The sequence below is a fragment of the Natator depressus genome, chromosome 11 (assembly GCF_965152275.1).
Source record: "Natator depressus isolate rNatDep1 chromosome 11, rNatDep2.hap1, whole genome shotgun sequence".
Lineage (NCBI taxonomy): Eukaryota > Metazoa > Chordata > Testudines > Cheloniidae > Natator > Natator depressus.
Window position 1 is genome coordinate 60,931,519 of NC_134244.1, and position 15,036 is coordinate 60,946,554.

Here is a 15,036-nt window from a genome sequence, read left to right on the forward strand (position 1 = left end):
TGCTGTAAGTAGTATGATGTTTCTGGTGTATGCTGTGTAGTTAGACTGGCAGAATTCATTTTTGCAAAAAATGTCAGTGGAGAATATCTGTTTATTTTTAAGGATTTATTGTTTTACATTTTCACAGTTATGCAACATTATGGGTTTTAAACATTTTAATTTTTTTAGAGAGCTAAATTTTCATAGTTATGAAAATGTTGGGGGGGGGTTGGATCATTATTTAATGACAGTAGACACTAAGATTCAAAAAGTTAAATATTTATAACCATTAAAACAATAATGCCTGGTCTACACTACCCAGTCAGGTCAACATAAGCTGCCTTAAGTCAACCTAACTCTGTCAGTTTCTCCACTGCAATGGTGCTCCCGCCGATGTAAGTCACCCACTCTCTTGACTTAAGCTATGTCTACAACTGAACGACAAAACTTTTGTCTTTCAGAGGTGTTACAAAAACACACCCCTGGAAAGACAAAAGTTTTGCCAAGGGCAAGCGCTGGTGTGAACAGCTCTTTGTCGGCAGGACTGCTTCCCTGCCAACAATGCTAAGGCCGCTCGTTGGGGGTGGAAGTTTTTTCTCCGGAGGAGAGCAGAAAAACAGCAGCTACACTGCATGCCTTTTAGCAATCTGTAGGAACACAGCCCTGTTGCTAAAAGCTTCGTAGTGTAGACATATCCTAAATAACTCCACCTCTATGAGAGGCATAGTGTTTAGGTCGATGTAGTTAGTGCGATGCAGTGTCCTTGCAGAAGTGGGTATTCACCCACGAAAGCTTATGCTCCAATATGTCTGTTAGCCTATAAGGTGCCACAGGACTCTTTGCCACTTTTACAGATCCAGACTAACATGGCTACCCCTCTGATACTTTACATCACCTCTGGCTGTCAGATGGGCACTGGGCTCACAGCTGGAGGCCCCCTGCCGCCCCCTGGCACCAACAGCCCAAGCTGTTATCCTGGTGCGTGGCTCACAGTGGGAGCACCCCCCTGCCCTGGGGCTGACAGCCTGAACTGTGAGCCTGGTCTGGGGCTCAATTTTACAGCAGGGAGCCTACCAGCAGTGAAATTGACATTCTTGTCAGTTTTATGGCTGCTATTATTTCACATTTCATCTCCGGCTGTCATCCCTGGGGAGGGGGGCTCCAGCTGTGAGCACCATGCGGGGCTGACAGCCAGAGACAAAATGTGCTGTATGTGGCTTGTGGTGTATTATGGTGTGTGATATGCTGCTGGATGATGTGTGATGGTGTGTAAGATGCGGCATATGGTTTGTTACACTGTGGTATGGTATGTATATACATTCTTTGCTGAATAGTGTGTATGGAATGGAGTGTAGTGTGTGCAATATGCTATGGTGAATAGCATGGTGTCTTCTGTGCTGTGGTGAACTCTGTGTGTGTGGTGTATACTATGTTGTGTGGTGAGATGCCATGTGGTGTATGCTGTGGCACATGTGGTGTGAGATGCTGCATGGAGTATGCTATGGTGTGTGCGCTAAAGCGTGAGATGCTGATTTGTGTGTTTTGTATGCTGTGGCATGTGTTGTGTGAGATGCTGCGGTGTATGTGGTCTATGCTGTGATGTGTAGCTGTGTGGGATGTGTGACCTATGCTGTAGGGTGCAGTACTGTGGTGTGTGGTGTGTAGCAGTGTGGTGTGTGGTGGGTATAGTGGTGCTGTGTGTGGGATCTGTGCTGTGAGGTGTAGCCTTGTGGGGTGTAGCTGTGTGTGATCTGTGCTGTGGGTTGTAGCTGTGTGCGATCTGTGCAGTGCGGCTGTGTGGAGTATAGCTGTGTGTGATCTTTGTGGTGGGGTGCAGCTGTGCGGGGTGTGAAGTGTAGGTTTGATGTGTAGCCGTGTGTGATCTGTGCAGTGGGGTGTAGCTGTGCAGGGTGTGAGGTGTAGCTGTGTGTGATCTGTGCAGCAGGATGTAGCTGTGCGGGGTGTGAGGTGTAGCTGTGCGTGATCTGTGCGGTAGGATGTAGCTGTGTGGTGAGGTGTAGCTGTGTGTGATCTGTGCAGCAGGGTGTAGCTGTGCAGGGTGTGAGGTGTAGCTGTGTGTGATCTGTTTGGCGGGGTGTAGCTGTGCGATGGGGAGTGAGGTGTAGCTGTGTGTGTTCTGTGCAGCAGAGTGTAGCTATGTGGGGTGTGAGGTGGAGCTGTGTGTGATCTGTGTGTGGTGTGAAGTGTAGCTGTGCGGGGAGTGAGGGGTAGCTGTGTGTGATCTGTGCGGGGTGTAGCTGTGTGTGATCTGTGCAGGGGTGTGTGAGGTGTAGCTGTGAGGGTGTGTGTGAGGTGTACTGTGTGTGATCTGTGCTGGGTGTAGCTGTGTGCGATCTGTGCAGTGGGGTGTGAGGTGTAGCTGTGTGTGATCTTTGCGGGGTGTGTGTGAGGTGTAGCTATGCAGGGGTGTGTGAGGTGTACTTTGTGTGATCTGTGCAGGGGTGTGTGAGGTGTAGCTGTGTGGTGGGGTGTGAGGTGTACCTGTGTGTGATCTGTGCAGGGTGTAGCTGTGTGTGATCTGTGCGGTGGGGTGTGTGAGGTGTAGCTGTGCAGGGGTGTGTGAGGTGTACTGTGTGTGATCTGTGCAGGGGTGTGTGAGGTGTAGCTGTGTGGCGGGGTGTGAGGTGTACCTGTGTGTGATCTGTGTGGTGGGGTGTGAGGTGTAGCTGTGTGTGATCTGTGCAGGGGTGTGTGTGAGGTGTATTGTGTGTGATCTGTACAGGATGTAGCTGTGTGTGATCTGTGTGGGGTGTGAGGTGTAGCTGTGCTGGGGTGTGTGAGGTGTACTGTGTGTGATCTGTGCGGGGTGTAGCTGTGCGTGATCTGTGCGGGGTGTGAGGTGTAGCTGTGTGGGGGTGTGTGAGGTGTACTGTGTGTGATCTGTGTGGTGGGGTGTGAGGTGTAGCTGTGTGTGATCTGTGTGTGATCTGTGCGGGGGGGTGTGAGGTGTCGCTGTGTGTGATCTGTGCGGGGGTGTGTGAGGTGTAGCTGTGCTGGGGTGTGTGAGGTGTACTGTGTGTGATCTGTGCGGGGTGTAGCTGTGCGTGATCTGTGCGGGGTGTGAGGTGTAGCTGTGTGGGGGTGTGTGAGGTGTACTGTGTGTGATCTGTGTGGGGTGTGAGGTGCAGCTGTGCGGGGGTGTGTGAGGTGTAGCTGTGTGTGATCTGTGCGGGGTGTATCTGTGTGTGATCTGTGTGAGGTATAGCTGTGTGTGATCTGTGCAGGGTGTGAGGTGTAGCTGTGCAGGGGTGTGTGTGAGATGTACTGTGTGTGATTGACAGAGCCAGAAGAGTACCCAGAAGTCACCTACTACAGGACAGGCCCAACAAAGAAAATAACAGAATGCCACTAGCCGTCACCTTCAGCCGCCAACTAAAACCTCTCCAACGCATCATCAAGGATCTACAACCTATCCTGAAGAACGATCCATCACTCTCACAAATCTTGGGAGACAGGCCAGTCCTTGCTTACAGACAGCCGCCCAACCTGAAGCAAATACTCACCAGCAACCACACACCACACAACAAAATCACTAACACAGGAACCTATCCTTGCAACAAAGCCCGTTGCCAACTATGTCCACATATCTATTCAGGGGACACCATCATAGGGCCTCATCACATCAGCCACACTATCAGAGGCTCGTTCACCTGCACATCCACCAATGTGATATATGCCATCATGTGCCAGCAATGCCCCTCTGCCATATACATTGGTCAAACTGGACAGTCTCTACGTAAAAGAATAAATGGACACAAATCAGACATCAAGAATTATAACATTCAAAAACCGGTTGGAGAACGCTTCAATCTCTCTGGTCACTCGATTACAGACCTAAAAGTGTCAATTCTTCAACAAAAAAAACTTCAAAACCAGATGCCAACGAGAGACTGCTGAATTGGAATTAATTTGCAAACTGGATACAATTAACTTAGGCTTGAACAGAGACTGGGAGTGGATGGGTCATTACACAAAACTATTTCCCCATGTTTATATCCCCCCCCACCACTGTTCCTCAGATGTTCTTGTCAACTGCTGGCAATGGCCCACCTTGATTATCACTACAAAAAGTCTCCCCCTCCTCCTCCCGCCGTCTCCTGCTGGTAATAGCTCACCTTAAGTGATCACTCTGGTTACAATGTGTATGGTAACACCCATTGTTTCATGTTCTCTATGTATATAAATCTCCCCACTGTATTTTAAACTGCATGCATCCAATGAAGTGAGCTGTAGCTCTCGAAAGCTTATGTTCAAATAAATTGGTTAGTCTCTAAGGTGCCACAAGTACTCCTTTTCTTTTTACAAATTTGTTAGTCTCTACGGTGCCACAAGGCCTCCTTTTCTTTTTGCGAATACAGACTAACACCACTGCTACTCTGAAACCTGTGTGTGATCTGTGCGGGAGGGCGGGGGGTGAGGTGTAGCTGTGCGGGGTGTGTAAGGTGTAGCTGTGTGTGATCTGTGCAGGGGTATGTGAGGTGTAGCTGTGCGGGGGTGTGTGAGGTGTAGCTGTGTGTGATCTGTGCGGGGGTGTGTGAGGTGTAGCTGTGTGTGATCTGTGCGTGGTGTGTGTGTGTGTGAGGTGTAGCTGTGTGTGATCTGTGCGGGTGTGTGTTTGAGGTGTAGCTGTGTGTGATCTGTGTGTGAGGTGTAGCTGTGTGTGGTCTGTGCGGGGTGTGTGTGAGGTGTAGCTGTGTGTGATCTGTGCGGGGGTGTGTGAGGTGTAGCTGTGTGTGATCTGTGTGTGATCTGTGCGGGGGTGTGTGTGAGGTGTAGCTGTGTGTGATCTGTGTGTGATCTGTGCGGGGTGTGTGTGAGGTGTAGCTGTGTGTGACCTGTGTGTGATCTGTGCGGGGTGTGTGTGAGGTGTAGCTGTGTGTGATCTGTGCGGGGGTGTGTGAGGTTTAGCTGTGTGTGATCTGTGTGTGATCTGTGCGGGGGTGTGTGAGGTGTAGCTGTGTGTGATCTGTGTGTGATCTGTGCGGGGTGTGTGTGAGGTGTAGCTGTGTGTGATCTGTGTGTGGGGGGTGTGAGGTGTAGCTGTGTGTGATCTGTGTGTGATCTGTGCGGGGGTGTGTGTGAGGTGTAGCTGTGTGTGATCTGTGTGGGGGTGTGTGTGAGGTGTAGCTGTGTGTGATCTGTGTGTGGGGGGTGTGAGGTGTAGCTGTGTGTGATCTGTGCGGGGGTGTGTGTGAGGTGTAGCTGTGTGTGATCTGTGTGTGGGGGGTGTGAGGTGTAGCTGTGTGTGATCTGTGTGTGATCTGTGCGGGGGTGTGTGTGAGGTGTAGCTGTGTGTGATCTGTGCGGGGGTGTGTGTGAGGTGTAGCTGTGTGTGATCTGTGTGTGATCTGTGCAAGGTGTGTGTGAGGTGTAGCTGTGTGTGATCTGTGCGGGAGGTGTGTGAGGTGTAGCTGTGTGTGATCTGTGCGGGGGTGTGTGTGAGGTGTAGCTGTGTGTGATCTGTGTGTGATCTGTGCGGGGTGTGTGTGAGGTGTAGTTGTGTGTGATCTGTGTGTGATCTGTGTGTGGGGGTGTGTGAGGTGTAGCTGTGTGTGATCTGTGTGTGATCTGTGCGGGGGTGTGTGTGTGAGGTGTAGCTGTGTGTGATCTGTGCGGGGTGTGTGTGTGAGGTGTAGCTGTGTGTGATCTGTGTGTGATCTGTGCGGGAGGTGTGTGAGGTGTAGCTGTGTGTGATCTGTGTGTGATCTGTGCGGGAGGTGTGTGAGGTGTAGCTGTGTGTGATCTGTGAGGGGGGTGTGTGAGGTGTAGCTGTGTGTGATCTGTGTGGTCTGTGCGGGGGGTGTGTGAGGTGTAGCTGTGTGTGATCTGTGCGGGGGTGTGTGTGAGGTGTACTGTGTGTGACCCGCGCCGGGGACCCGGTTGCCGTGGCGCCGCAGGCCCTGCAGCCAGTCGCTGCGGCCCCTTTAAGAGCCGGAGCCGGGCGCGCAGGCCAGGCCCGGCTGCGAGCGCAGGAGCCGGCACAAAGTTTTCCCCTCACGCCTCCGGGGCGCAGCGGCCCGGGCGGCGGCGGCACCGAGCGCGCGCGCGGAGGGCAGCCAGGGCCCGCGGGAGCCGGTGGCCGCAGGTAGGAGCCGCCCCGGCATGCGGAAGAGCCGCGGCCGCCGCATCCCCGAGCTCGGCCCGGGCTTCCCTTGAGAGCCAAGCGGGGGCCGCGCCGCAGCCGCTTCCCCTGCCCCCGCGGAGAGAGCCGCCGGCCAGCGCCCTTCCCAGCCCCCGGCGAGAGACTCCGCGCCTGGGGCCGGCCCCCGTTCGCGCCTGGGGCCTCCGGCTGCGTTCCCCGGTGCCCGCTGTGCCCTTGTCCGGAGCGCCCCAGGGAGGCCGGGACTGTGGTTAGTGGCCCTCTCCTCGCCCTGCCCCCGGGGCCGCCGTGGGGCCCTCACCCCCCAGAGCCTGGGACAGGCACCTGCTCCTGACAGCGGGACTCGCGCCCTCGCCCGGGGGGCTGGGTTTGTCTGGAGGTGTGTTGTGACTTCCTGCCCCACGGTTTCAGGGACGCACTTCCCACCTCCTGCTCCTCGGCCTGCTCTTTGTCACCCTTGTTTTAATGAGCGGCTGGGGTGAGTGGCTGAGATGAAAGTGACTGTTTCGTTTGGGAAGACGGGGATTGTGGTCCCCTGTAAGGATGGGCGGCTCCGTGTCAGAGACTTGACCCAGCAGGCTCTTCAGAGATTCCTCAAAACCAAAGAAAAGGTAAGGAAGATAAAAACTCACCATATCCACTTCACACCAAGATCACTTAAGAACAGGGCACCTTTAAACCAGACGGTCTGTTTATAGGGGAGCCTCTATGTACCTGTAATGTATATATTTTATTAGTACCCCAAGTATAAGGCTGGTTTTTTTTTTTTAAGGTGTAAATTTTGCAATTGGTGACTTCTCAGTTGAAATAGTAGGCGGATACGAGTGGGATGCTGAATCTGCAGGTCCAGAATGAGATGCAGCACAGTCACTGAAGAACAGAACTACTCTGTTTTGAAATAGAAGTTGGGGTTCAGTAGTTATTGTAATAAATAAGGACTAGAAGTCAGAGCTTGGTGGACTAGTGTTGTGAACAACACTGCCAAAAAGTTGCATGAACAGTTGATATAGACAAGCTAAAAATGTGTTCCCTTTAGTTACAGTGGCTTCGTAGAAATGTGTAAAGTTTCTTGTATTTTAGGTTGTATGCAGTGCTACAGACGCTGTGCCACAAACATAACTTATTTATCTACAATAAAGTCGACATAGTATGGTCAGACTTTGGTTCAGACCTTATGATCCTAGGGACACCGCATGAATAGAGGTGCCACTTTTCAGATGAATGTTGATCAACGCTTCTTGTACCTGGGTCTGGTTGAGATTAAAAATAGTAGGACTGGCCAGTGAATCAGTTCAGTATTGTACTGATCAATAGTTTCTGTTCAAAGACCTGATTTTGCAAACACTTATTCAGATGAATAGTTTGTTACTTCATTGAGACTGCTCACATGAGAAGGGCTTGCAGGGTTGGATCTTGAGAGTGAGGGAGATCTGAGTGCTAAAGGGCAACCCATGAGACTTGATTATCTCTGTTGCTGACTCATTCTGTGACTTTGGGCAAATCATATGACTTCTCTGCCTTTGTTTTCTCATGTGTAAAAATGGGATTATAATATTTACCATCCCTTCACAAGAGTGTTTTGAATATTAATGTATGAAAACATCTGCTGAAGTGCTAACTTTATTATTGTACAAATCTGTATTAACTGTGGTAGTTAGTGACTTCCATGTTTTCCTACACAAGCGCCTGTAGTGCTTTGCCTATCATGTAAAATACTTTCCTAAGTGAGATACTGTATAAAACAGTACTATATTCTTTCTCTCCATACTGGTACACTGTCTCTCTGTGTGTGTATATCACTACTGTAAACTGAATAAGTTGAGGATTAAATATTGTCATAATAGTGTTATGGAAATTAGCAAATATTATTTAGGCTAACCAGTTTATTTGAGCATGAGCTTTCGTGAGCTACAGCTCACTTCATCGGATGCATTTAGTGAGCTGTAGCTCACGAAAGCTCATGCTCAAATAAACTGGTTAGTCTCTAAGGTGCCACAAGTACTCCTTTTCTTTTTTCTTTTTACGAATACAGACTAACACGGCTGTTACTCTGAAACCTGTCATTATTTAGGCTGTGGGCCATCAGGATGCTTCAAACTGTCCAAATATGCATACACTTTGCTGAGGTTTTATAAGAAGCAAAAGGACTTTTGGCCTAGGTAAACTTTAAAAAAAAAAAAATACAGAATTCAGCTCTCTCCTTATGGCAGTGAAGTTTGGACTAAAGTGCTGAGCCATCTGAACAACTAATGAGGAAAGCTGTAAGGTGACCTGCAAAATTTGGCTTGTGCTCTGTCTGTGGTGTGTAAAGAAGGACCAAAAGAAAGAAGCGGGGAAAAAACCTTATTCTAGAACTGCATATCCTGGCTAGTCTAGAAGTCTTGCTGTGGTGGCTGGAGAATTAATGAAATGATTAACAAGTGTTCAGAATGAAGGCTGAACAACTGAGTGGAAAGGAATTTTTAGCCAGACTGTCACATTGTTTTGTTTGTTAATACCTAACTAGTTAATCAAGTGAGACAAGGTGGATGAGGTGATATCTTTTATTGGACCAACTTCTGTTGGGGTGAGAGAAACAAGCTTTCGAGCTTACACAGAACTCTATCTCTCTAGTATCCTGGGACCAGCATGGCTATAACAACACTGTATATAGTTAAGTAATGTTTCAAGAAAAGGAATTTTTTTGTTAACGATTCAACACCTCTACCCCCTTAAATTAAGGTGTGAGAACTGACACTATATACCTCTGAAACATCCAGTAGGTTCTTCAGCCAATCTTGGGGAAAACCAGACATTCTTGATATTTCTAAGAGAAAACGAAGCAGAATCCATTCTCACACTTCTCATCTCTTCTCAGACTTTTCAGGCTCTCTTTATACATCATAAGGAAACCAAAAAGGGCATAAGCCCAGTTTATTTTAAAACTCTGGTGAGTTTTAATGTTGGTAATTTGAAACTACAGTTAATACACATAATGGAAAAATCAAAAGAAAACAACATAAGAGGCTCAAACAGTAAGTACTGAGCAGATTTGGATTTAAATCTCTAATTCAGTGGCTGAGATTTTGGTGTGTGCTTTTTCTAGTTCACCTTGAGTTGCACAGTAAAATTTCTATGCACTTCTTTGAATAGCCAATAAGATTTGCCAGAAACCAGCTATCTTAGACCTTAATGCAAAATATTAGGTAACTTCGGTTTATTTAGCTAACTGTCATTGGAGGTTGTACTATTAGAAGAACTCTAAAGAATCGTTACTGTTGTATTTTGGCTTGTTTAATTATACAGTATCTTGAATTCACTAACAATTCTAGTGGCCCTGTGCTTTTGTTTGTTCATTGTCTAACATGGGTGGATTAGGCCTGTTATCACTTTGTTCCCAATTTAAAAAAAGTAATTAATACACTTACAGATATTAACATTAGTAAAAACTGGATACATACTGGGACTCTGTACCACTAGTCACTACCTGAAATCTGCTGTAAAGTATGGGTATATTATACATATGAATTTCTAATAGGTTTGTTATTAAAGATGTTTACTGACTTAAGTTTAAAAAATATGTATTTAGAATGTCTAGATCACTTTATTTGGACTGAAGTTAGAGTACAGAATAATAGTGATAATACTTGAAAACTGCTTCTGATATGATTACTGGGTATAAATAGTTTAAAATGTATAATGTCAAGTCGGGAAATTGGGATGAGAAAAGGGCCAGATGTAGCGATGGGATAGGGGAGGAGGAAAGTGGACCCAGGAAGGGAATGTACCAAAGTTTCAGAATGAGAGGTTTAGGAAGGAAGAGAGTTGGATAGGACAGACTTAGAGAAGAATTTTTATTTCTGTTTTATTTATATAAATGTACTGTGGTGCCATAGTTACAATACTCATAATGTGTACATAAGGTTTTAATTCCATCTTGGGGGTTCTACTGATCTAAACAGAGAACTTGAACTTAGCATTTGTTTCTTATCTTTCTATATTCAGTTGATGGAATTCTAGCCTTTGATAAAGCTGAGGGTGTGGGAGTAGTATTCTTTTTATTTTGTATAATATTAGTCAAATTCATAATGGTCTCAAGAATTCAGCTCCTTGTTAAACTATGGTTTTATAATATTTGTGATAGGGCCAAAATTGTACAGTAAATGGATAGCTATTCCACTGCAAAATGATTTTACAAATAAAATAGCTGAAAATCTTGGAGGCACTTTACTTGCTATAGCTTGCTGCATTTTATAACAAACTTGGACTAATCACATGGCAGACTCATAGCAAGATTTGACCATAAAGACTCATTAACGGTTACTGTTGTTAAGTCAGAATTATTTTATTTATCAGCTGAAAAGTCATGCAATAAGACAATTTTTCATTGTTGTGCATGAAGGTCAACTATTGGGACCGAATTCCCAATAAATCGGTGCAATTTTAAATGGTCAAACCTCTTGCTCTACATCCCAATTGACTCATCAGAGGTTAAAAAGAACTTTTCTGGACATTAAATTCTGCATAAAACAGAGGTAAATTCTCTCCATGAAAATATCAGTTAAAAAAGGCTATTATACTTAGGAATGTTATGTTCATGAAGGAGAGAATTCCAGATATTTTTGAAAAAAAGTGTGTGTGAGAGATGGGGGGGGGGAGAGGGAGAGAATTATAAGAATTCTAGTACTCGTTTTCTTGAGAATCAAAATTTATTGTTCTGAGAAGGCAATGTCTATTTTTGCTTCATCTCAGTCAATATTTACCTCTCAAGTAAACAAATCTTCAGTATAAGTCAATATCTGCTTTTGTTATTGTTTTGTAGTGTGTAAATTAAGGTTTCCTATGTGTAGTTATACCCAGTAGGACTAATAGCTCCACATAATCTTTCTGGCTGCCTTCATACCATCTCTTACTTAACTACTCTCTTTGTTTAGATATTTCTACGATCTTAGGATATGTCTTCATTGCACAGCTCACTTGAGTTACCTCTCTTGAGTTAGTCAGGCTTCAGTGAGAGAGGCCACACTGCAAAATAACGCTTGAGTTGCTGTGTCCATGCTGGTGCTGTTTGCGCTTGTGTGCACTGCTAAGACTTCTAAGGGTAAATATCATGGTAAGTAAAACTGAGTGAAATTCTTTTGGACTTTTTTTCATGCCAAAGCATGTATCTGACTGAAACATTTTGCAAATCTGTGACAAATTTGCTGAAGTGTTTTAGTTTATAACAAAAAAAAAAAAACCCAGACAAAAAACAGCACCTTAAAAAAAAAAAATCTAAATGTGTTTTGGCGCTTTTTTTAAAATAAAATGTTTTTAATTCTGATGCAAAGTGAATTTTTTGTTTCAGGATATTCACGTTTCAGATAAAATTACTCTAACACTTAAAATGGTCAAAATCTAAATGAAATGTTTAGTTTGACCCTAAATGATTATCTCTTTCCCCCCCGCCCCACCCCCGAATTGCCAGCAAATGGAAAATCTGTTATTTGCCTAGCTCTAACAGTAACCCAAGTCAGTTTCTGAATTCTTTCCCAATGAATTGGTGGAGAATTTGTCTGTCTTTTCAGGGCACGGGAAATTCTAGGAAGGTACCGTAAGCACTCCAAACATTTGAGTGCTGTTAGCCTGTGTCTGGACTGCAGAGTGTTGCGTTAGCTGATGCGCTGTGCTCACTTGAGTTTTAGCCAGTTCCCACTTTGGTGCCAGCCTACTTGAGTTAAAAACCCAGTGCACTTGAATTACAGGGAAGGAAGGAATTGAAGTTAGGGGCAATGCTTGAATTATGACTTGAGTTAATTTTGCAGTGAAGGCAATCCCTTAGTTAAGGCTGGACATTGAAACTTTAACTATAAATTGTTTTTGTCTTGTTAACTTTAAGTCAGACTTTCAATGGTATTTTAAAAACTTAAAAAATGATGAGTTTTTGTTCTCATGGATGTTCAGTAGAAAGGAACAGCAGTGAGCCTGGAGAATGCAATGTACAACAGCCCTTCTTCTAGATAAAGTGACATTTACTTTATCTCCCTTTGAAACAAAATTTACAGCATTCCTTTAAACTTTCTCACTTTCATAAAAGAACAGGCAAGTATGCAATAGGGAAGAGCCTTGCATGTAGATATGATCATATTCTGTTTGAATGCATATCAGTCCTCCAAGATAGAAACATTTATGTTCTGTCATCAAAACAAAGATGGACTGTGTCCATAATCCGCTTCTCAAATCTGGGATCAGTTTTTAACCATTGGATGATTCACTTTGCGGGACCACTTCAGAGGGTGACTAAATTGCTGTGCCAACTGAATGCTGGCTTCCGTCCTTGGAAAGCCTACTAGAGTGTCAGTTATGGTTTTGTGATATAGGTACCCACTGATTAGAAACTATACCGAAAACACTAATTTGTTCCACAGTAGTAGTGGTAAACTCCTTGACTACCAAACTGGATATCAGTGACACTGTGTGAAGGCAATACAATGGTCACACATCTCTAATTGGACAGGAAATAGTGTTTATTAGCTTATTTGTGTATCGTCAGCATTGTGCTCAAAGGTATTTAGAGGGTTAATGTTATAGGCTGACTATCTATGTCACCTTCAATTTTTTTCTAATAAAATATTTCTCTCTGTTGTAACTTCATAAACCTCTGTTCTCATGGCTGCCCCATAACATGACAATCACAGCTTTTGGAACAGTATGTGGCTGCTGCTAAGCAGCCAGCAGAAGGAGTACTAAATGTTCTTTTGCAGTTTCTTTAAAAACAGAAGCTTTAAAAAAAATATTTTGACCCAAAACTCAGTATCTGACTTGCAAAAACAGTCCAAGTTTCCACAGATACTGAGGAAGATGTCAAAACGTAGAAAATAAACGGTGTTTTGCACACTCTTCTGTTTGTTCAAGTGTTTGTGTTTTTAATTTATGAGCAAAGTAGAAGGCGGTTATGTGACATGTATAATAGAGACAGAATATTAATGGTAGTATTTGTACTGCTTGTTTCCTCTTCCAGAAGTAGGTTTTAGCTTTTGTGGGCTCTTCCATGACCAGGTAGATTATGTGCCCTAAAATGGTTCATTCTTTTTACATTTTAATGCCATTTGTATTTATCCACAATCTGCTTTCTACATCAGGAATAATTTACATATTTCCAAGCTCTGGTTTTAAACACTCAGATTTTTTTTTAAAATTTTTCATCCCCATATCTATATTAATGTTCTCTTGTCCTCTTATTAACTGCAGTTCATTATCAAGTTTCTAATATGTCTTTGGGACTTTGATATATATTTTTGTATGTGAAAATCATAATTAAGCTGTTCAGCATTCAAGTTTGCTCATTATGATAGCGCACTAATAAACTGGAGTATAATTTGGTATATTAGATTTCCCACGTTATTATGGGTGACTGGTTGACAAGTATAGGATGAGAAGTCCTCTTCCAGATAAGTAAGGGGAGAAAAAACCATATTATTTCACTAACCTCAGTATTAAACAGGAGTTCATACAGGGGCAACTTGACAATGGTATTACTATTGCCAGTAATAGTGGGGAATATAACCTTCTGTGGCCTCTTTTTTGAATCTTTTTAACACGCATATACGATTGGTTGAACTGAGGCACAAATTTGCCATTTGGAAGATTATTTCATGTTGACATTAGCTTTTTCTGTGACCAATGGTTTTATTCTTTCATTTTTTTGTTTGAGTGCTGGTAAAGACGAACCCATTGATAAGCACAATAGCTGGAACTTCTTCAATGCTTTGTATTTAGACTAGCATCATAGTTAAGATAGTAAATCTTTCTTGGCTGTTTAAAAACACCTGCTTTGGTATTTAAACAACACATTTGTGTGGGAATTTCTTTAGATGATGGTTTCATAGGAACAAAGATGCTTTTGATCTAGGGCTAACAGTATATTTTTAATACAATTTTAAAATTGCTTCCATATCCTAGTGTATTCCTTCAATGTCCTCATAATTTAATTTGTTGCCTCTTTGATAAGATGCTACCAGAACTATTGTTTCTAACTGCTCTAGGACATCATTCCAATGCATAATTTTTTGGGGGCCGGGGGGGAGGTGGAGGAGACATTTTAGCCATTTAATATCAAAGGTATTCTGTCCTCAATTTTGCATAAAGTCTTCATTTTGATTAGTCTGATAACTGTCAATTTGCAAAGTTATAGTTAAAACTTAAACATTTTTTCTGTGCAACATAGTTTATGGAATAGCAATAATGGTTCCTGATGCCCTTCATGACTCCCATTAATGCTGATATACGGTTAAGGCTTTTTTCCTGTTCCTTACCTGCCTATCATAGGTGTTTATAAGTTGGCTAGAAAAACTGCCTTTGTGCTGAAAATCAAACTTGTCATACAAGATGTTGTTCTGTAGGGTTTTCTTTACTTTAACTTAAAAAATAAAAGATCTTGCCACTTTTCAGGTTTGATCAGTAAACAGAGAGAACAGGTTATTGGCTTAACTTAATATTGAGTGCCTTGCTTAAAACATACAGGCATCAGGTAATCCTATCAAATAAGTAGAGATGGATGAAATTGATGAAAATGCAGTATGTCCATTCAGAATGACCCACCCTGGAAATACTATAAATGTGTATGCTACATACATGATGATTCTAGGATCTATACATTAAATCTTTGATCTTGTTTATCAAATTCAAAGTGTTAAGAGTTGTCTGAAGTGTTTGAGAGCTCGACTAGAATACTTAGCTTCCTTCTAGAACTCCATTTTCAATATCTATTAGAGGGCTTCATAAAGTAGTACATACTGATAGGTTACAATTCACCCTTCATTTGGGTAAACAGCAGTAGAAACCAATCTAGTCTCAATTGATTTACAGAAGATAGAGAGAGACAATTAGCGGGCAAAATTTCTATTATCCATTCACTTCTTCCAAATCAATGTGCACACACTCTCCTTCACTGATTACTTGCTTTATCATCTTCGAAA

The 15,036-nt window shown here is 43.7% G+C and overlaps 1 protein-coding gene across 1 annotated transcript in view; it reads left to right on the plus strand.

Annotated features, from left to right (window-relative positions):
- Positions 1-6,342: 6,342 nt before the first annotated feature.
- Positions 6,343-15,036, plus strand: part of PARD3B (par-3 family cell polarity regulator beta) — a 617,867-nt gene continuing 609,173 nt past the window's right edge. Inside the window, exon 1 of the mRNA XM_074967987.1 lies at positions 6,343-6,711. Within this exon, the coding sequence (XP_074824088.1) occupies positions 6,592-6,711 (120 nt within the window). The 5' untranslated portion in view covers positions 6,343-6,591. The remainder of the gene's footprint in view (positions 6,712-15,036) is intronic.